At 38.1% G+C, this 20,179-nt stretch overlaps 1 protein-coding gene across 2 annotated transcripts in view; it reads left to right on the forward strand.

Moving 5' to 3' along the window:
* USP24 (ubiquitin specific peptidase 24) overlaps positions 1-20,179 on the forward strand; it is a 59,760-nt gene that overhangs the window by 17,236 nt on the left and 22,345 nt on the right. The window contains exons 7-34 of one of the 2 annotated variants that reach the window (XM_083867856.1): positions 180-245; positions 1,753-1,818; positions 2,620-2,694; positions 3,423-3,581; positions 4,688-4,802; positions 5,314-5,417; positions 6,554-6,661; positions 7,115-7,210; positions 7,312-7,473; positions 8,696-8,740; positions 9,297-9,404; positions 10,003-10,152; positions 10,790-10,921; positions 11,424-11,535; positions 11,782-11,858; positions 12,739-12,879; positions 13,034-13,087; positions 13,266-13,381; positions 14,078-14,144; positions 14,304-14,414; positions 14,782-14,880; positions 14,958-15,128; positions 15,725-15,810; positions 15,954-16,047; positions 16,300-16,455; positions 18,741-18,838; positions 19,584-19,679; positions 19,828-20,056. In XM_083867856.1, coding sequence (XP_083723982.1) covers positions 180-245; positions 1,753-1,818; positions 2,620-2,694; positions 3,423-3,581; positions 4,688-4,802; positions 5,314-5,417; positions 6,554-6,661; positions 7,115-7,210; positions 7,312-7,473; positions 8,696-8,740; positions 9,297-9,404; positions 10,003-10,152; positions 10,790-10,921; positions 11,424-11,535; positions 11,782-11,858; positions 12,739-12,879; positions 13,034-13,087; positions 13,266-13,381; positions 14,078-14,144; positions 14,304-14,414; positions 14,782-14,880; positions 14,958-15,128; positions 15,725-15,810; positions 15,954-16,047; positions 16,300-16,455; positions 18,741-18,838; positions 19,584-19,679; positions 19,828-20,056 — 3,093 coding nt within the window. The remainder of the gene's footprint in view (positions 1-179; positions 246-1,752; positions 1,819-2,619; positions 2,695-3,422; positions 3,582-4,687; positions 4,803-5,313; positions 5,418-6,553; positions 6,662-7,114; positions 7,211-7,311; positions 7,474-8,695; positions 8,741-9,296; positions 9,405-10,002; positions 10,153-10,789; positions 10,922-11,423; positions 11,536-11,781; positions 11,859-12,738; positions 12,880-13,033; positions 13,088-13,265; positions 13,382-14,077; positions 14,145-14,303; positions 14,415-14,781; positions 14,881-14,957; positions 15,129-15,724; positions 15,811-15,953; positions 16,048-16,299; positions 16,456-18,740; positions 18,839-19,583; positions 19,680-19,827; positions 20,057-20,179) is intronic. The other variant, XM_083867857.1, reaches the window with a different exon arrangement.

Genomic DNA, 20,179 nt, shown 5'->3' on the forward strand with positions numbered 1-20,179 from the left:
CATTCCCCAGTGTGCCCCTGAATTCTCATGAAAATATAAAGCTTTTTTTGGATGGGATGTTCCATGGTGAAGGGCACTTGTTGGCATCTCAGGAACTGTCAGTGGAGTATTTTCTATAATCTCTTATTTAAAGATAAAATACTGTAGTTCACTGTGTAATACTGATTATTTTATTTCAGTTTGCAGAGTTGGGTGGATTTTCAGCAATTCAGTCCAAACTCAATTCTGAAGATATTGAACTTGGGGTAAGTCCACCTTCTGTCATGAGACTTCTCCTTTTCCATTTTACCCTTCATGTAGACCCAGCAGTGTCCCTTTTGGCAGTGCTTTTACCTTTTCTTTGGTACCAGAGCAACACTCCCACAGAGCCCTGGAGAAGTGCTGTCAGGCTGGAGGTCAAACGAGGTTGTACATAAGAATTCTGACTGAAGAGCAATTAAGACTTCACAGAAAAGAGGAGAAATTAGTGAACCTTTCTGCTAGCATTCAGCCTTCTGGTTAGACATCAATCAAAGTAGTTTCATTGTATGTTCACCAGTATGTCCCTGGTTTTCTGTTTACTGCACCCATAGCTGCATTTAGCTGCAAGTGAATTGACTTCTGTCATTTATTACAGACATCACTCTTTCAGGAAAAAGATCCTTAGGAAGACAGACAGTGTCTAATCCTAAACAACTTTTCAAGAGCAATGTCTTAAAACTGACTGGCTCAACAGAGCTAAACTATTTTTGGTGTGAAGTCAAACTTGGTTAGTTTTAGCTTCCTAACCTATATTCAGGAGGCTTCCAATTCTTCCAAGCTTTGCAGAATGAGGAGGCTAAAGGAAAACTCTGTCATCTGGAACCTTGTCCCCCAGTACAAAATCAGTCTGCTCTCAGTGACATGCCACTTGGAGGGAATTCAACTTCTTTTCTTGGGGTATCAATATTTTCTGCTTTACATAGAGATAGGTGCATATGTGAGCTTGACAGAAGAATAAGGAAAAGCTTGATTTACATGCCAGTTCTGTAATAGAAACTTTGACTTGACTTTGTTTAATGATTAATAACTGCTTGCTTAGGAAAGAAATCTGGCTCAGTGTCACTTAATTTGGTCCTTGGGTTGCACTGCTGCACACTCAGTTCTGCTATTCTTGATCCAGTGTGAAAATAAACTGATTTTGATATTACTTATTGGCAAACAAATGTTTTTATACATTTAATTTCTTGACAATAGATACCCCTTTAAAATCATGCATTGAAGAGATCTTGACATGTATATGACACATTTACAAAAGCTTTCTCCCACGTATTGCTTTGGGAAAGAAATTTGCCATATGGCTTTAACCTTAAATTTTGCATTCACACTTCTGATTGCTGTAGAGAGCAAGCAAAATGTGATATGTTCCTTTCCGTCTGTTTATTTCTGTGACTGAAATGGGATCTGTCAGAGAACACTGAACAGAGTGATGAGAGGACCAAGTTTAGTGAAAACTGGGAAGGCATTTTTTATTTCAGACAAAAATATGTAACACATACTGTATGCCATGTATCATATATAGCACATACTCTACTCTGTGCCACAGAGTAAATCTTTCTTAAACCATGTGTTGTTGTAAAAGACTTGCACGCCAAAAACAATCGTAGCAAATGACTGGAAATATATGATCTAAATAATACTTGTTCATCTTCATTTGCCTTTTAAGCTATAGATTGCTAAATATGAAAAAAAAAACTTAAATATGCACCTAAATACTTGCTGTCTTTCTTTCAGGCAATCTCTGCATTAGTTCAACCATTTGGAGTTTGTGCAGAATATCTTAACTCATCTGTAGTACAGGTAAAATGTCTTTGTTATGACTTGTAAGAGGACTGAAAATTAATTTCCAAGTGTGTTGGTGTGAAACTGGTGACTAATTTGAAAAGCCTTCAAAGCTCACGTTGCAGAAAGTACAAGAACCATTTTGAGCATCCTGAAGTGATGAATAAAGGGCTCAGACAATGTTCAGATTCATTTTCCAAGCAATCAGCTCTAGTCATGTATCTACATCTGCAGCAGTGAGAAGCTTTACCACTGCCATTAGTAAGTTGCAGCAGTGGAAACCATGTGGGAAAAGAATCCAGCCTGAAGGATGAATTTTGCTTTTCTGGCTGAGATCAAGCACATGGATATGAGAGTTTACACTGCAAAAATTGAGGTACAGGAAAAAAGTTCACCAGCATCTCTTTGTATGTGCAAATGTACTCCAGGCTTCACTCCTGCCCTCACCACCAAAAACTGTTGATTTAAGTGACTGAAAGACTTTATTTGAAGGGGAGGATGTAGTTTAGAAGCCCCTGGGAGTAAGAGAGGCGCATGCACCTAATAACTGATGTGTTTTTAGAGGGCAATCAGTCTGTCTCTTTCTGCAAACTTGCATTACAGTGATCTACAATGGGTTCTTACTCTAATTGCCTTTTTTTTTTCCTGGGCATAGCTACCAGGATCATTTTATCTTTGTTGTAGGTGTTGCTTTATCTCTAAGGTAATGGGGAGGTTTTAGCTGAGTATTTCCTTTTGCTGCAGTCGCGTCTTTCGAGTAATTCAATTGATTTCAGGAAACATTAAAATAATTGTCATGCCTTTTCTCACATTCTTTAGCCCATGCTGGATCCAGTCATTCATAAAATGATTAAATATGTACAGAATGTAGAAGAGAAGGACTTGAAAGACAAGGTAATGTTTAACATATTAAATATTTAGGAAGAATGTGCTGCGTGTCTTGGAAATGCTGTCAATGTAAACTAGAGCAGTAGCTTTCTTCTCACTGGCAAGAATACAGCCTGTTCTGAATTCTGACCGAATGACATAATGAAAATGCACTTACCCAATTCCATTCAATACTCTTTTCAGTAAATACCTTGTTTATGACCCTTTTTAAAATATTTTGCCACTGTTGCTATCAAATTTTTGGTTTTGTTGGTCCCCTTGTGCAGCGTGCTGAATGCTCACTTCTTTGACTCAAAGATATTTACTGTCTTGCAGTCTTTTAAATTCGTATTGCTGTTTCAGTAGCTGTTTGCTTCTGAGAATTTGGTAGTAAAATGTCTGTGTAACTTGTGGCTACTTCCTGCATTACCCTGAATTTGGTATTCAGTTCTATTAAATTGTGTTGATTTTTTACTTGGTTATAAATTGTTAATTTTAAACAAGAAAGTATTCCTAGGTTAGTGAACCAAAGGAGAGTAATTTACTCTACCAAATCTGAAGCTTTAACCAAAGATTTCATTATCTTAAAATTTCTATTGTACAAGTAATATTTTAGAGGTACCATGTTTTGATTAAACAGTCTCTGTTTGGTCACTAAAACTACTCTTTGTGAATCACTGACATCTCTATCAGAATAGCAAAAATACCAATGCCTCTGTTTGTCCCTTTTTTTGTTGTTGTTTTGTTTCAAACAGAGGCTAGTGAGTATCCCTGAGCTCCTGTCTGGGATCAAACTGCTGTGTATGCGCTTCCAACCTGACCTGGTGACGGCGGTCGATGACTTGCGGCTGGACATTCTGCTGCGCATGTTGAAATCCCCCCACTTCAGTGCAAAGATGAATTCCCTCAAAGAAGTAGGTTGGCTTTTTGGCTGTCTGTGTGTATGTGCATGAGAGCATGTGTTTAGGTGGGATGGGTTGTTAATAAGCCACTGAAACCACAGCCTTAAAAAAAAAAGAGATGGCGCAATATCTCCTTGCGAATTATGTTGCCTTAGCAAAAGCTCAGTTCAAAAAAAATGACCAAAATAAGTTAATATGGCAGGAGTTGTTTATAGTATTAGTAGCCACTGCAAGGACTCCCAGTTAGACACAGTTTTCTATTCTAAGAAATGCAATTTTAGATTGATTTATAAGCAGTGGTCTATGCTGTTCATTGAATATTCACTTTGGGATAATCCTGAGCATCCTGTGGTAAATCCCATTTTTCTCCTTTCACTGAAAGGAAACAGAAAAAAACCCAAATGGGACTTAAACCTATATCAATATCTTAGTCCACTCATATCAGGTCATTACACTACATAATTCTGATATTTTATATTGTATTTTTTATTATGGTTGTATATGAGCACAATAATGTTTCAGAGTCCATCTTTTCTACTTTTTTCCTTCTCTATTTTTGAGAAAATTGAAATGTTAAACCTCATTGCTGTTTGGTTCTTAATCATAAGTGCTGTGTATCCGTGGTGAATTTATAGAAATGCAGCTTTTGAAGATTTTAGCAGAAATGTGCTTTTTCTCCCTCGAGTGAGGAGCCTGTATCAGTTCAGTATTGGATAAAAAGTAGGACGCTGATTTGAGTGTAACAAGCAGAAGCCTGAGATAACCTACTTCTGGCATATCTGTAGAAAAATACCTGGCAGCACAGGCCAGCTTTTCTGTGTCAGACTGAGAATAAGATTCTGCTGCATCAGAGACTGATGACATGGTGCTTCTGGTTAGGAATTTGCCTTTAAACAGCTTATTAAAAAAAAAAAAATTAAAAATTAAAAAACCAACGCCCCGCAAAAAAAACCAACCCAATAAATCCCAAACACCTTCTGTACTCAAAATATTTCAGGATTCACACTTAAGTTTCATCATGAGCCTTTTTGAATAGATTTCACTCTTGTGTGTGTGTGTTTGTTTGTGTGATGCAGGTGGGAATTTTTCATTAAAATCTTACATTTTGCGATTTTTAGGTAACAAAATTAATAGAAGACAGCACTGTGTCCAAGTCAGTGAAGAATGCAATAGACACAGACCGATTGTTAAATTGGCTTGTGGAGAATTCAGTCCTGTCAATTGCTCTGGAAGGTAAAAATTCTCACAAAGCCTTTTGGCACATGCTTTGAATGACTTAAATTTAAAAATCTCATCTCTCCCTTTCAATACATTTTAATGAGCATTATTAACCAAAGAGTTCAAGGGTTTTGGTGTCTCCAAAATAAAGTAAAATCCTGCAAATTCTGTAACTATCGTCTAGTCCTCTGTTTGACATCTGTGCAGATGTTTTCTGCCGTACCTGGGGTTTTTTACTCTGTTTGTATATTGTTAGCTTCTAAAAAAGAGAGAAAAGAGATGTTTTTCTCCCCAAGTAGTAACATTCTGTAGGTGTGCTATCAGATGCATGAAGGAAAACAAAATAAAAATGGAAACAGCCTTGTTCTTTTTCTTTGTACTTATACTTATCTGTAACAGAAAAGAAAGGCTTTCCAAATGAAGTTAGCTTTGTTCTCTTTTAAAGGAATTAGTTCTTTCATATTAATTTAATGTATCTAATAGTGTTTGAAATATATTCATTGAGTTGCCTTTCTCTGTTTCACAGGTAACATAGACCAAGCGCAATACTGTGATCGTATAAAGGGAATTATTGAACTGCTGGGCAGTAAATTATCTTTAGATGAGCTCACTAAAATTTGGAAAATTCAGGTAAGCAGTCGAGACTAGGCAGATGCTTTTAGATTGTCTAACATAAGCAAACATTCCAATGAAGGGGTTTTTTTAAATAATCTATCTGTCTCTATTGCAAGTGGAGGTGTTGAGATTTTAACAGTGTAATTAATGCAAAGACTTCCTTCTACTTCTTCCCTTATCATGTATAATCAGTTGTTCTGGAAATTTCTTGTATCACAGCTGTTAAATGATGAAGTTCAGTTCTTTGCAACAAGTGTTAAGGGAATGCAAAAGTATTTGACTTGGCATAAGAGGTTGTCAGCCTGAAACAGGTAACAAGAATATTTGTCTAGACCAAACTAGGATATTAATGTCCGTGGCTGGAGGTATGGATTTAAAGTCAGAGTGTGACTTTAAAGAGAGTGGGCTCCAACTCTATAAATTCCCATTTACCTTCCTATACAGACATATAATTGACTGACAAGTCATCTTTTGGCCTTCACTTTTAAGGTATTCAACTTATTGCTGTTTGGGGAAGGTGGTTTGAGTGTTTATGCAAATGACACATGGAAACTTTGACAAGAAACTATTCTTCCACTGCAGGAAATGGTTTTCTTCTCTGTGCAAGTGTTGGTCTTTTAGACTAAAGTCATTGAACACTGTCAGCTCTGCAGTTTGTGTGGCATGGTAGCAAGTCTTTAATTCTTAGCAGAGCTGTAATGTGATTTTAGCTCCCTCACTTTTATTCTTTAATAAAAAGCAATGCTTCCTCCCCCTCTCTGGCTGTTGTTACCATGGTGCTCCCATCCATGTAGGAGGAGATTTTGTATTGCTCATTTTTGAGTAAAGCCTGGGAGAGTTTCAAAGATTCAACACCTCACACGTGAACCTCACCAAGCAATAGAAAAGGTGATGTTTGTACTGCTGCCACTGCAGCAGCTTGAAGCTGCTAAAATGATGGCAGACTTGTAGTTTCCTGCTTTAGAATTACTTGCAAAGACTTCTCAGCCAGGGAAATGAGGAGCACAGACAGTTTACTCTGAACTTGTGTTTCTACCATGACAAAAGCTGCTATTCTCCCTCATTAATATGAATAGTAATAATAATTACATGAAGGTTTTTCTTTGGCTTGTTTGGGTTAAAGACCTACCTTGCGTTTTCCTCCTTTTCAGTCAGGACAATCCTCCACTGTGATTGAGAACATACATACCATTATTGCTGCAGCTGCTGTGAAGTTTAGCTCTGATCAGCTCAATCATTTATTTGTTCTAATCCAAAAGGTAAGTTTTCACACAAATTTATGTAATTGATGAGATGTACTAGTGCATCCAGCCTGCTGAAAGGCAAATGCCTTGAATACATTTATATTTTTATATAAATGTAAAATTTGCTATTAGTAAAACACATTTACTACTAACTTTTATGTTAACCAGAAGCTTAATCTGCTACTGTATTGCTAATTTACTTACTCTAAGTACATTAGGTAGCCAGTCCTAAGAGACTTAAATGAGATTTTATTATGGTATTTAATCCCCAGTAGTATTTGAAAAAGAGTTGATCAAATTAGTGCTGTAACTCCCAGCAACAGAAATAAGGAAATACTTAGGGTGGAAACATACTTGTTTGTATTTTGATTTTCCTGCAGTAAAGCAATTGTGGGTTATATTTTTGTGTACACTTGAGCTGTGATAGCCTGACAGAGGTGCTCTAACATTGATTTCTTTGCTGTCCAGAGCTGGGAGACAGAGAGTGACCGAGTGAGGCAGAAGCTGCTGAGCCTCATTGGGCGCATTGGCCGAGAGGCACGAGTGGAAACAACCACTGGCAAGGCAAGTGGATGGTTTTCCTTTGGATTTTTGGTTAACTAAATGTAGAGTTGCTAGCCTCTGTAATTCCTAGGTCCTGACTATCCTTACCCTTCTTCCTCCAGGTTCTGGAGGTTCTTTGGGAGCTGGCTCATCTTCCAACATTACCGTGCAGTCTTATCCAGCAGGCCTTGGAGGAGCACCTGACAATCCTCAGTGATGCTTATGCAGTGAAAGAGGCAATCAAAAGGAGCTACATCATCAAATGCATAGAGGATATTAAGAGGGTTGGTTTATTATTTTATCTTTTCCAAAATGAAATCTTATCTAGCCTCGATGTTGCCCTTTTCTTTCAAGATGCACAAATTGTGTGTCCCATCTGTAAGTTCTTACCTTGGGGAGTCCTCGAGAGGGGTAGGCTTTGTGTGAGCCACTTTGTTGATCATGAGACTCATAGTAAGTCTCTTGCCTTTGTTTTAAGCAAATTTTCAGCACAAGGAGTGATCAGTTTATGGGAAACTGCCAGGATGGGCCCAAGGTTAGAATTTGCAAATGGAACCACTGTAAAGGTATGTCAGTATTTTAACTGTCCCTTTCATGTGAAAGCCTAGATTAGTTGTGGTTTTTTTTGAGTAAAGCATGTGTTCTGGCATGACCGTGAAGTCTCAAAATGCAAATCGATATTTCAATCCTAGTAGTTTTTGTATTTTAGTAAAATACTTAACTCCTTTCCTGTAACATAAAGAAGCCATTCCCAAAGCTGCCTGTACTGTTTCCTGGCAGCAGCAGAGATGTGCATGGCTTAAAAGACTGCAAATATTCTCTCTCCTGCACTGTTCACGTAGCAGGCAGTTTTTCTTGAGGCCTGCAGGAATGCTCCTGTCTTCTTTTTTTTTAGCTTGAATATGCTATAAGTAAAGAAAAAGGCTTGTACTTTTTTTGTTTGTTTCTTTCATGATGAATTAGGTTTTGTCTGTGTTGCAGCATCTGTAGAGTTTAGGAGGTACAGTATGTTGGTTCTTGATATTGATCACACTCCTCTGTGTGTGTATTTCATGAATATGAATTTCAAATCTTGGGTTCTCAATGTCTGTGAAAGTTGTAGGTTTTGGGTTTTTTTGGATTTTCTCTTATGCTTTCCTAACCTCATTCCTTTTAATTATATTCTGCCAAGGGCTTTTACAGAGGTGCTGCAATGGGAAACACTAACAAAAGCTGTAATTGTAAACTAGAAGGGATTGGGGTAAGCATACAGCAGACTTCTGAAATACATGGTGTTCTTATTTCCCTTCATTAGGGAAATGAAGACATAAACTGGGAGGGAATGTAATGTTAAGGCAGCTTTCTAAAATTTGTGAGGGAGTCTTCAGAGGAGAGCTCTGTTATGGGCAGATTCCTTCAGCCTCTCTGAGTGTGTAGGTGGTATTTGGGTGTTGTCAGTATTTAAACCAGACATCACTTCTCTGAACAAGCAACCTCAGTACTGGTCTGTGTGGTCAAACTTTACAGAAAATGAAGCCTCCCAGAAAAGTGATGAGCAGTTCTAAAAATGAGGTAGGAGGGTTATTCTTTGTAGGATCTCTTTCAAAATGCAGCTTTGCTTCCTATCAGGGAGCTGCTTGCAGCACCAATCAGAAATTTCTTGTCTCTTAAGCCTCAATATTATTTAAAATTCTTTCTTCTGTTGCTCTTGCTTTAGCAGTAAATAACATAATTTTGATGAATTTGCCCTTTTATGCCCTTTTAGACCTGCTTCATCTCCCGTAATTGAGGAAGGTGGTGGTTATCATCTCTCCCTGGTGCAATTGAGTTCTTTTTGGCTACTTAATTTGCATGTTCTCTAGCAAGAAGCTTTGGGCTTAATAATAGGGATAGCAAAATGGCATATGTTTGTATCAAGAGACTTATTGTAGAAAGTGAACAAGGGCACTTGGAGTGTGTTTGAAAAGGAAGGAGGAACAAGTAACTGAAGCCAGCAGAGGTGGTAGCTGCTGTTTGGGAACAGCAGCATTAACAGATATCAGTAGGCTTCCAGCAGTCTGAGAGGAAAGTTAAACTGTTGTTGAGCATGTACCACATGTGTAATTGTTTTTACCTTTCCTGCTACCAGTCATCCCAGCACAATAATCCTCAGTTTGTGTGGGTGGTGCCAGCCTTGCGTCAGCTCCACGAAATCACGCGTTCCTTTATTAAGCAAACTTACCAAAAACAAGACAAGGTAAGGCTATATACTGACAACACTTTTGAAGCTTTTGTTGTGTCTGTGTTGCTGTGCCAAACATGGAAGTTTAAATTTAGAAAAAAAAAATTAAATTAGCTAATAAAGAATTTTAAAAGTAATTTAGTGATGTAGCATAAACAGACGGTTAGAATAGAGATGCTGTGCTGTCCCTTTGTGAGTGTGTGTGTGTCTATGTATAAATCTGTTTGCTGTGTCAGGACTAATTTATTTTATTCTCAGCTTTTTGTAGAATAATTAACAAGCGTGTTTGTGTTAAGAAATGAACAATGGCTAATGTTTAGACCAACTGCTTTGTAATTGAATTGACATTGACCCTTGGAAAACAAACTAAACTACCAGCAATCATGTGTGCTGTAGAGTAGCTGTGTGGAGGTGTGGGACTTTGCAATCTGCTGCACTTGTGTTTCAGCACATGCTGAAAACACCAAGATCACGAGGGTTGCGTGCTTGGAAGGGGAACATGACACCTTCTGGCAAGAGATGTGTGTCTGTAGAAGAGCAAATTGCTGTACACACATCCCTGTTTAGCCATTGTTTAAAAAACGTCTTTTCTCTCTTTTCTTTTATTGCCAAGAGCATTATCCAAGATTTAAAGAAAAACTTTGAAATAGTGAAGTTGGTGACAGGAAGCCTGATATCCTGTCACCGTTTGGCTGCATCTGTGGCAGGCCCAGGAGGGCTGGTAGGAGCAACACTGGTGGATGGCCGATACACTTACCGGGAGGTACCGAATTCTTTTCCCTGCTTGTTTCATTTTGGAAATTCACTGCTGAATAACGACTCTAGTTTTTATTTATAGTTCTGCTACTTACTTTGTACCCTTGTTATTATATAGAAGAAAGCTGTGTAAACATTACACAAAATTACACAAGTTCCTTAGCAAAATCTTTACCTGGTGAAGAGTAGATGTCCCCATTCTAGGATTTGTTGTTGCCAAGCCTGTGCAGCTTCCAGCTTCTTCACCAGCTTCAGTGATACCCTTGAATGTGTTGTGAAGCTCTTAATACCTGCCACAGATTTGCTAATTAGCACATTAAGAAGCCACACACACAAATAGCAGTTTGTTGCTAATGCTTTGATAATTATTTTTTCCATGCTGGTTTTGAAAAATAGTGTCAAATAATATCACCACCAGCAAAGTAAGAGCAAATCCAAGGGGACTTCAGTGTTTGTTTTTAGAAAGGTAGCCATGAAGTATGTTTAAAATAGAAATAAATCTCACAAACAGTTTCTGTTTCCAGGCTTTTCAAAGCATACTGTTGTTTGACAACTGAATGTGCAAAAAAAAAAAATAGAATGCTTGGAGTTCTTCTTTCAGAAACAAAAGTCTTAAGCTTGAGTTTTTGTTTCCTCTTTCTCAGTATTTGGAGGCACATCTAAAATTTTTGGCATTTTTTCTGCAAGAAGCCACCCTTTATTTGGGCTGGAATCGTGCCAGGGAGATCTGGGAATGCCTCGTAACTGGCCAAGATGTTTGTGAGTTGGATCGAGAGGTAAGAAAAACTTGAAGAGTTGGTTTCTGTGGTTGCAGAAGGAATTTTAATGGATCATGAGCAGCGTGTGTGTTTGTTGAGACATGTGGAGTGTGAGTAGCAAACACAAACTAGTCATTTTGTGCTTTGTGTAGGCTGCAGCAGCCACTGTTAGGAGTTCATTTATGGCCAGGGTGCTCTTTGAGCATTAAATTTGACTGGAAGAGGGACATTGGCTGGGAAGTTAATTGGAGATGCTGGTTTGAAAAGGGTACATGGAGGTTGGTGCAGACACAAGAGATATCCAGCATTATTTGGGTGAAAGATGACTATGAAGTACCCTGAAGCTGCAATGCAGCCTCTCTAACATTTGAGCTAACCAGGAGATGAGATTTTGAACCTCTTGCTGTAGATAAAATTTCTGCAAGATGAGTTACTGTGGTATCTGATGTAGTTTGCTGTATAAAACTAAAATACTTGATGTGACAATGGGGTAAAAATTATGTCTGCCTTTCATTCACAGATGTGCTTTGAGTGGTTTACAAAAGGGCAGCATGATCTGGAGAGTGATGTGCAGCAACAGCTCTTCAAAGAGAAAATTCTTAAACTGGAATCTTATGAAATTACTATGAATGGTAAGAAAATGGATTTGGTGAACAGATTTGGGGTTGAAATATATAACCAGAAATTTTCTTCCTAAGCCTTTAAATCAAACATCTAACCACTTCTATAAATCAATGTAATAAAGGGGTCTATCATTTTGAGCTTTATTAATTATAGAGGGAAAAGTTAATCTCCTGTATTTGATAACTTGTCTTTTTAAACAAAGAAAACTAAGCGTGACCAGCATAAAAAACCTGCACCTTCTTTTTCACTTTCAGGTTTTAGTTTATTTAAGACATTCTTTGAAAATGTGAACCTGTGTGACCATCGACTGAAGAGACAAGGAACTCAACTGGTGAGTGTGTTCTGGCAAGTTTGTTCCTGTGTCTCACCTGTGTCCTCTTAGGGACAGGAGGAAGTGAGACAAGGACAGTGTAGCAGCTGTTGGACATTGTCATGTTTGTGTTAATGAGCAGATTGTCCTTGTAGCATTAACATTGTTAAGTTCTGAAGCTAAAACTCTGACAATTTCAACAGTTAAAATTCAGCAATTGATAGCTGGAAGTTGATTTGTAGCTTCTAAAACTTTGCAGGAGAAACAGCTGAACTATTTTTTTTTTAATAATCATGAATTCTGTGCAATTTTTTTCTTCTCCCTAGCAGGGAAAGTCTTTTTTAAAATTAATTTTTTATTTTTCTTCTTTGAATGGGAGTTAGACTTATCATATTTAAATTCTAACCCACTATAATTTTTAACTCTGATCTTTCAGTGGTTTTGTTAAATTAATGGTTATATGTTAAGTAGTTTTCCATAGGCATTTTAGATCTTTATCACAGAGAACTTACTTCAAATGCAGAATTTTTTGCCAAGTATCATAGCAGCTTTTGTGATGATTTATTGTGTGGTTAGTTACCATGTTGACTTTCTTGAAACAAATTCCATTCTAGATTAAATTTCTCCATGCTTTTAAATTTTTTAATTTTTCAATTAGCTTGACTGACATTGTTCTTTGGAACTTGTTTATCCACCAGTAAACAACTTTTGTTTTTCTTGTATAAACACACAAATGTACAGCAGTTGGTTTAACTTTGCACTGTGCCAAAGTTTGGCAGCATGTTGGAAATTTTTTAAGTTTTAATCAAAAGGTGCTTTTCCAACAGTTTTGTCTCTGTGGTTCAACTCACTATTATGTAAGAAATTCAGTCATGTTTAACTGTTGTTCTTACTTGTGTAGAGCGTAGAAAAACTGGAATTAATAGGAATGGATTTCATCTGGAAGATTGCAATGGAGTCACCAGATGAAGAAATTGCCAATGAAGCAATTCAACTGATAATAAATTACAGCTACATTAATCTAACTCCCAGATTGAAAAAGGTAGGCATATATTTGTGTATAAATGTGCTTTGACATTCATAAAGTCTTGGTACTCTTCATGTTCAGCTGCGTGATTTGTTGAGTTCTGTCAGTTTATGAGTAATTCCCATGATTTTAGTGTAAGTTCTAATTAATTTGTACATTTTGTCTTTAGGATTCAGTATCACTGCACAAGAAATTCATTGCTGATTGCTACACACGATTAGAGGTAAAAGACAAATTTTTATTATTCTCACGCCTCATCCTTTTGGTTCTGTATCTTAGAATAAGAATACTTCTCTATGATAATTCCATTTAAAGTAAAAAAAATTCTTTCCACAAATATTTTTTGTCCTCTGAGCTTTCCAGGATGCCCTGACTGTCCTTTGCTCTGCTCTGTGTTGCAGGCAGCCAGCTCTGCACTCGGCGGGCCAACGTTAACACACGCTGTCACAAGAGCTACAAAAATGCTCACAGCAACTGCCATGCCTACAGTGGCAACATCAGTTCAGTCTCCTTACAGGTAGGCCAGCCTCTCAAGGAATAAATATGATAGTAGACATTTGATGCTTCCCACAATATTTCAAATGCTAATTAAGATTCTTGGTAATTGGTAGTTGTACATTCTGGTGGTTCCTCAATTGAATATTCCAATTGCTATGCAATAGTTCCAGAGATTTTGAAAAACCTGTGTTTAAAAAAAGAAAACAACAAGGAAACAAAGAAAACCAAAAGCCAAATAGATACTAAAAAAACCCAAAACAACAAATCAAAACCAAAAATACCACCTTGCCTCCAGCCCCCCAGAAACCAAAACCAGCCAACCAAACTAAAACAAGAAACTCCACAGCTTATTACCAGCCCACTAATCATGTAATATTTCTGAGACAGTGGGATTTAGGTGTGGTTCTTCTTAAATTAGGAGAGAAAAGGTTGTTTTTTTAACCTCAAGTCTAATTTAGCCATACCTGAATATGTGTAACTTAAATATAGGAGTATAGGGTGGGACCTTTAGAAACATGAATCTTCCTCTGAAGCTGGCAACATCTCAAGCAGTACAGCATGATCCTCTTGGCCTGTTTTCCTAGTTCACTTCTGCTGAATTAACTCCAAGTTTAAGGAGCTACCTTCAAAACCAGACAATTCATGGTAGTTACCCGTGGGCGTTGGAAATTAATCTGCGAGACAAGTTACTCTTGTTTTCTGTGTTTATCTTTAGGTCAACTAAACTTGTAATAATTGAGAGGCTGCTGCTGTTGGCAGAGCGTTACGTGATAACAATAGAGGTAAGATGTCATTTCCTACTAGGCAAGGCTAAGAACACAACTTCCAATTTTATTAAAAACAGTGAAAGTTATTTAAGCATGCAACCCTAGTTACCCACCATGACAGAAATGTCTTTGTTTTCAAGAGTGATATTTACTGTCATCCTTCTCTTCTTGTAGGACCTTTACTCTGTTCCCCGAACTATTCTACCTCATGGTGCCTCTTTCCATGGACATCTTTTAACCCTTAATGTTACATATGAGTCTACCAAAGATACCTTCACCATAGAGGTAGGTGTGCTCTAGACTCTTGGTTATGTAGCCACTCTTGGTGGGTTTTATGCCTGGGCTGAATAGAGTTAAGGTGGTTATAGAGATTCCAGTCAATTTGAAAACTCTTCCTGAAAATGTTAAAAACATGTATATGGAAGTGTGGGTGGACCAAATGTATTTTGATCATTAAATTCCAGAATGGGAAAAATAAGTTTTTTGCTCACTGTGGGTGTTGGAGCATTTCTGTGCTGTCCTATCCTATTACTCTTATGAACAATAGTTTTGCCACTCTATGCAGGAAAACTCTTTGGGATGATTTTAATATTTTTTTTTGGCATTTGCTGCTCGAGCAGGCTTACTGAACCAGTGTTGTTTAATTTCACAGGCTCATAGCAATGAAACTGTAGGAAGCGTCAGGTGGAAAATAGCAAAGATGTTGAATTCACCTGTGGAAAATATACAGATATTTGCCAACGACAGCCTGGTATGTAACTACAAAGAATCCCCATTCTCTATGAAATCGAGTCTTTTCCAGAACTAAACAATATATATTTTTTGCAGCTAACAGTAAACAAAGATCAGAAACTGCTCCACCAGCTGGGCTTCTCTGATGAACAAATGCTTACAGTAAAAACATCAGGAAGTGGGACTCCATCAGGGAGCTCTGCAGATTCCTCAACCAGTTCCAGCAACAGCAGCAGTGTATTTAGTTCATCCTATGCAATGGAACAGGTACAGCATAATATGACCTGAAGCCTTCCCTCAGATTTTTCCTGAAGCAGGTGTAGGTGGGCTCCAGTTAGATCATCCAGTCTTTAGTAACCTGGCTTTGCTTTTAAACTGCAATTGAAACAAATCATCTAAATGCACAGCTGCCTTGTGCATGCAGGTTGGACTGTAAAATCTGTATTCTGTCACTTATGGTAGCCTGCTTGGTGTTCATTCATTTCTACAGGGTCTTTTAAACAAATAGGACCCATCTGGTTTAATTTTGAGACTGTGTATTTGTTGAGAGTAGAGATTTCCATATTTTCACTACTAATAAAGCTGCAGTATGAAAGTAAACTAAGAAGCATCAACTGGCATGTTCAGATCACTCCTGGTCTGTGTTGTATTTTGCTTGTTATAACAGCTGACTTCAAAAATTGGCTCTTAAAACGGAAATGGAATAATGTAAAAATTTAAATGTTGTTTCAGCATAGAGAGTAGCTGGGATTTCTGTGGGCCAGGTTGGCATCTGGGCCATTTGCTTCAGTGAAGAGCTCTGTTAAATTTATGTGTAACAGAGAAGGGAGAAAAAGACCTTTGTATTTCTGCTTAATTCTCAGGAGAAATCCCTCCCTGGAGTTGTCATGGCTCTCGTGTGTAATGTGTTTGACATGCTTTACCAGCTTGCCAACCTGGAGGAGCCAAGGTAAGCAGATTAAATGGTTACTAAGTATTAAAGAATTGCTCACAGTGCCCAGTTGAACACTCATTCCACTGTGTGCAGGCATCCACCAGGCCAGTGTGGCTTGAGCCCTTGTTCTGTGCATGTAACTTCTGATTTCTTTCCAGGATAACACTGCGAGTGAGGAAACTTCTGCTCCTGATTCCCACTGATCCAGCTATTCAGGAGGCTCTTGATCAGCTTGATTCCTTAGGAAGGAAGGTATGGATTAAATAATTGATTCTGGTGAGCTACACAAAAAGGATTTTACTACCAGTTCCTTAAATTCAGATTATACACAGAGGGTTTGAAATACAGCAAAATAATGTTCATGTTAAGTCAATGTTCACTATTGACTTATTTCCAAGCAGCCAGAGGTGAGAGGGTTATTACAGGGGTTGTAGGAAATGTATTCTCAATTACAACAAAACACAGGAGTCTCAGAATATTTCTTCTGTGGCTTTCTCCTTCTAGAAAACACTGCTTTCAGAATCCAGTTCTCAGTCCTCAAAATCCCCATCCTTGTCTTCAAAACACCAACATCAGCCCAGTGCCAGTTCAATACTAGAAGGTCTTTTCAGATCTTTTGCTCCAGGCATGTCCACATTCAGAGTGCTCTACAATTTAGAGGTAAGAAAACAAATTTGCTTTTTTCTGTGTTTCTGAGCACTAAGAGTGAAGTATTTCTAGGAGTCTGCTGTGATGGGGTCATGATGAAAAATGCAAATATTGTGGCACAGTCTACTTTTATGCATGTGGTAAATTTTATACAGAATAAAAGGGACAGAAAGTTCCGCTTCAGAGATTTTACTGAGGCCCCTCTTTGTGTGATTTGTAAGGTGGAAGAAGTGTTCTGAAGTAAGTGTAGAGGAGCAAAGAAACATCAAATTCATACTGTTCAGACAAAATTCCTGCTTAAATCTCTAGATCTCTGAATATGCAATTTTTAGAGTGTGTAAATATAAAAAATATATATTAAAAAAAGTTGGCCCTTAAAAATTAATGGGAGCTATTTTAAGTTGGATTGGTTTTGCTTGATTAAAATTGTTAGAAACTTCTGTACTGCATAAGTCTCCCATTTTCTGCCTAAAGAGGAGTGTTTTCACAAAGCATTCAGCTGGGAAGAATTTTCCCAACTATCCAAACATGCAGGGCTTTTACCAGGAGTCCTCTGGCCTGTTTTGGCTGCACAGGTAGAATGGAATACATAGAACTTTTCTACGCCTAAGCATTCTCCTAAATTCTTTAGCCAAAATGCTGGGTTGGGCCTTGTAAACATTCTTTCCTAGAGTTCAGTGAATGGATTTTAAGGATTACAGGAGTTCATTCAGCTGATGTTGTAGGGAGGAGACAGCACACTAAAACCTGGACAGTGTTTAGTTCTACTTGCAGGTCCCACTGTTTATAAAGACCCACGAAAAAATGTGATTTGAGGTTGGAGGACCAATTGCCAACTGCTTCCAGAAAATTAGACAAAATTATCCTCTTTCCTTCATGGTGTGTGCCAAGATTACTTGGGGAATTTTCTCGTGGTTGCTTCCCTTTAGGTTTCCACAGTCTAATGTTAGCTCTTCATCTTCCTACACTGTCATCACACTCCTGCCTTAGGATTCCCCCTTTTCTGTACAGCTGGAGTGAAAGATACTTGATTATGTCTTCAGAATATGTTCACAAGTTCTACAACTCAAAGCAAATGGTTTAGGGTGTCTTGTTGAGCTGACAGATTATATTGCAGTAGGATGGGACACAGTAATCTGCTGCTTCTGTGCCAAGAAAATAATAAAAGCAAGTAATAAATTGCCTGCTTTTCTGGCAAGGGTTAAGAAGTAATAATTTGGATTAGATGTGTAGATTATATGAGTGGACTTGTTCCAGTCAAGCCAATTGGAAGATGGTTTCTCTCAGGAGGAGGAATATGTAAAGGAAAACAGCTTGTTTAATCCCCTCGGCTGGTGATCTGGTGAAAAGATGGGAACCAGTCTGAACTGCTTTCTGAAAAAAATGTGCACAGGAAATTTGCAGAATGTATGAAAGACATGAAAATCAAATGTTGCAGATGTCCAGGGGGTGATAACATTTCATGCCTGGAACTCTGTAAAACATTCTTCTTATCTGTGAACCTAGAAGAGATCTACTTTGTTTGCAGCATTGTTGGCTGTATATGCCAAGAAGACTTTTCAAGAAAGTAAATAATTTCTGTGGGGTTTTCTGGGATTTTAAGGAGGGGCTGGGGCTTGTTTGGTTGATGGTTTTGGGGTTTTTGTGGGGGTTTTTTTGGTGGGTATGTTTGGGTGTTGGGGTTTTTTTTTTATGTGAAGTGAAACATAAATGAGAACTGACTCACAGAGACCACAGACTTCCTTATGGCCGTGTTTCTGAATGTATTTGCACTCTGAAGTTTAGTGCTGATTTAAAACAGGAGGGATGATAGAGTGGTGGTGTTCATAATGCCTCTAGAATTACCTGAGCCATCTTTTACAAAGAAACACCAGAATAATAGTAGTACAGTTATATTTCAGATGGGTGTGAATCAATAAGTAAGCCATCTGTAGGGTGTTTTATGGGATAATGTGAATTGAAAATCCAGAACCAAGAAGAATTTGGGCCCCTAAGAAGCACCAAGTGAACCAGAAGATGACATTCCATGTACTCCATCTGTTCCCTTAACATGTAAACTGCAGTGAGAACAAAATGCCCTTTGGTTCAGAATAAACATTTGTAGTTGCCATAGTTGTCCTAAATATTTGAGATTTATTGCATATATGAGATTTCTCTTACTGACTACAGTTTTGTGTAAGTGTATTATTAATTGCTTCATTTGTAGTGGATATTTTTTCTGTTACGCTTTCAAACTTCAACAGGTAAAGAACACTAAGAGGGCTGTTAGTTTACATCTGCTTATTTATTTATTGTAGGTGCTGAGCTCCAAGCTGATGCCAACTGCAGATGATGAAATGGCAAGAAACTGTGCCAAGTCTTTCTGTGAAAACTTCCTCAGAGCAGGAGGTTTGAGGTTAGATTTCAAAACCTTGACTCAATTTGTAGCATTTCATTTAGTTACCAGTTGTGTGTAGTTTCCTATTTCCACGCTGTAGTAAACTAATACGCCTGTCAACTTCTTTTTCAGAGAAAAAAAATCTGTTTTTAAAACAAGGTTGTTTTACCACTGTCCAGTAGCTGTCATATTTAACAGAATGCATATTGTTAAACCTCAAAATCAAGTTAGGCACAAATAAGCTTGTAACTTGTACTAAAGTAGTTGATATTTGGATAGTTTTGTGACATTTAACTGTTTCAATTCAAATTTGCAAGTGTGTACATTGCACTCTTCCATGTAGACACCTGTGGACATTTTAAGCAATCAAAGTATAGGTCATGCAGTGGGAACCAAATAAAATTTGTAATTACAGTTTTGAAAATTCAGAGTCTTCAGGTAAGAGTTGAGGCACAGTGTGAGTGGTTTGGAAGACCTGACAATACTGATTGTGTGAGATTTATCAAGCACACTTTGCTCTTAGTAATTCTATCCATCACACTCCTCTGCCCAAGAGATCCTGAAATATTTTCCAGCAGGAGCAGAAAGCTTCCATCTGTAGATATAAAAGGGGAAAATGAGGATGTTGGCCTCCAAAGAAGTCAGTTTGAACTGGGACTCAGCTGAGTGAATGGGAGGAAGGAAAGATAGAGACAAATTAATTGCAGCCCTCTTAATGTGAAACATTTCCAAATGGAGTCTGTCTTATCGATTTGTTTTTAAGTTTGGTGGTGAATGTGATGCAGAGAGATTCCATCCCATCAGAGGTGGACTATGAAACAAGACAAGGAGTTTATTCCATCTGCCTGCAGCTTGCAAGGTACGTAATTGCTTCTCGTCAGACAAAGTGCTGCTCTCTTGGCTTTTAGCACGCAGCTTTTAATATTTAAGATTAATTGGTACTTGGAGTTCTGTTTCCTTGACTCTGCCAGCATTCAAATCCTGATGTTTTCACTCTGTGCCTGCAGGTTCTTGCTGGTTGGCCAGACCATGCCCACGCTGCTGGATGAGGATTTCATTAAGGATGGGGTGGAAGCTCTGTCCTCGCGACCCTTCCGCAACGTGAGCCGGCAGGCCAGCAGGCAGATGTCCATCTGTGGGACCCCTGAGAAGTCCTCCTACCGCCAGCTCTCCGTGTCTGACAGATCCTCCATCAGGGTAGAAGAAATCATCCCAGCTGCAAGAGTTGCCATACAAGTGAGGAAGTGTTTGATGGTTTTGATGTAGCAGTGTCATGTCCCATGACAGCTGTATCACACTGAGATTTTTAATCAATCTGTCTTTTATATGGGTTTTTTTGTCCTGGCTGCATTTAGAATC

The sequence above is a fragment of the Zosterops lateralis genome (assembly GCF_965231275.1).
Source record: "Zosterops lateralis genome assembly, chromosome: 9".
Taxonomy (NCBI): domain Eukaryota; kingdom Metazoa; phylum Chordata; class Aves; order Passeriformes; family Zosteropidae; genus Zosterops; species Zosterops lateralis.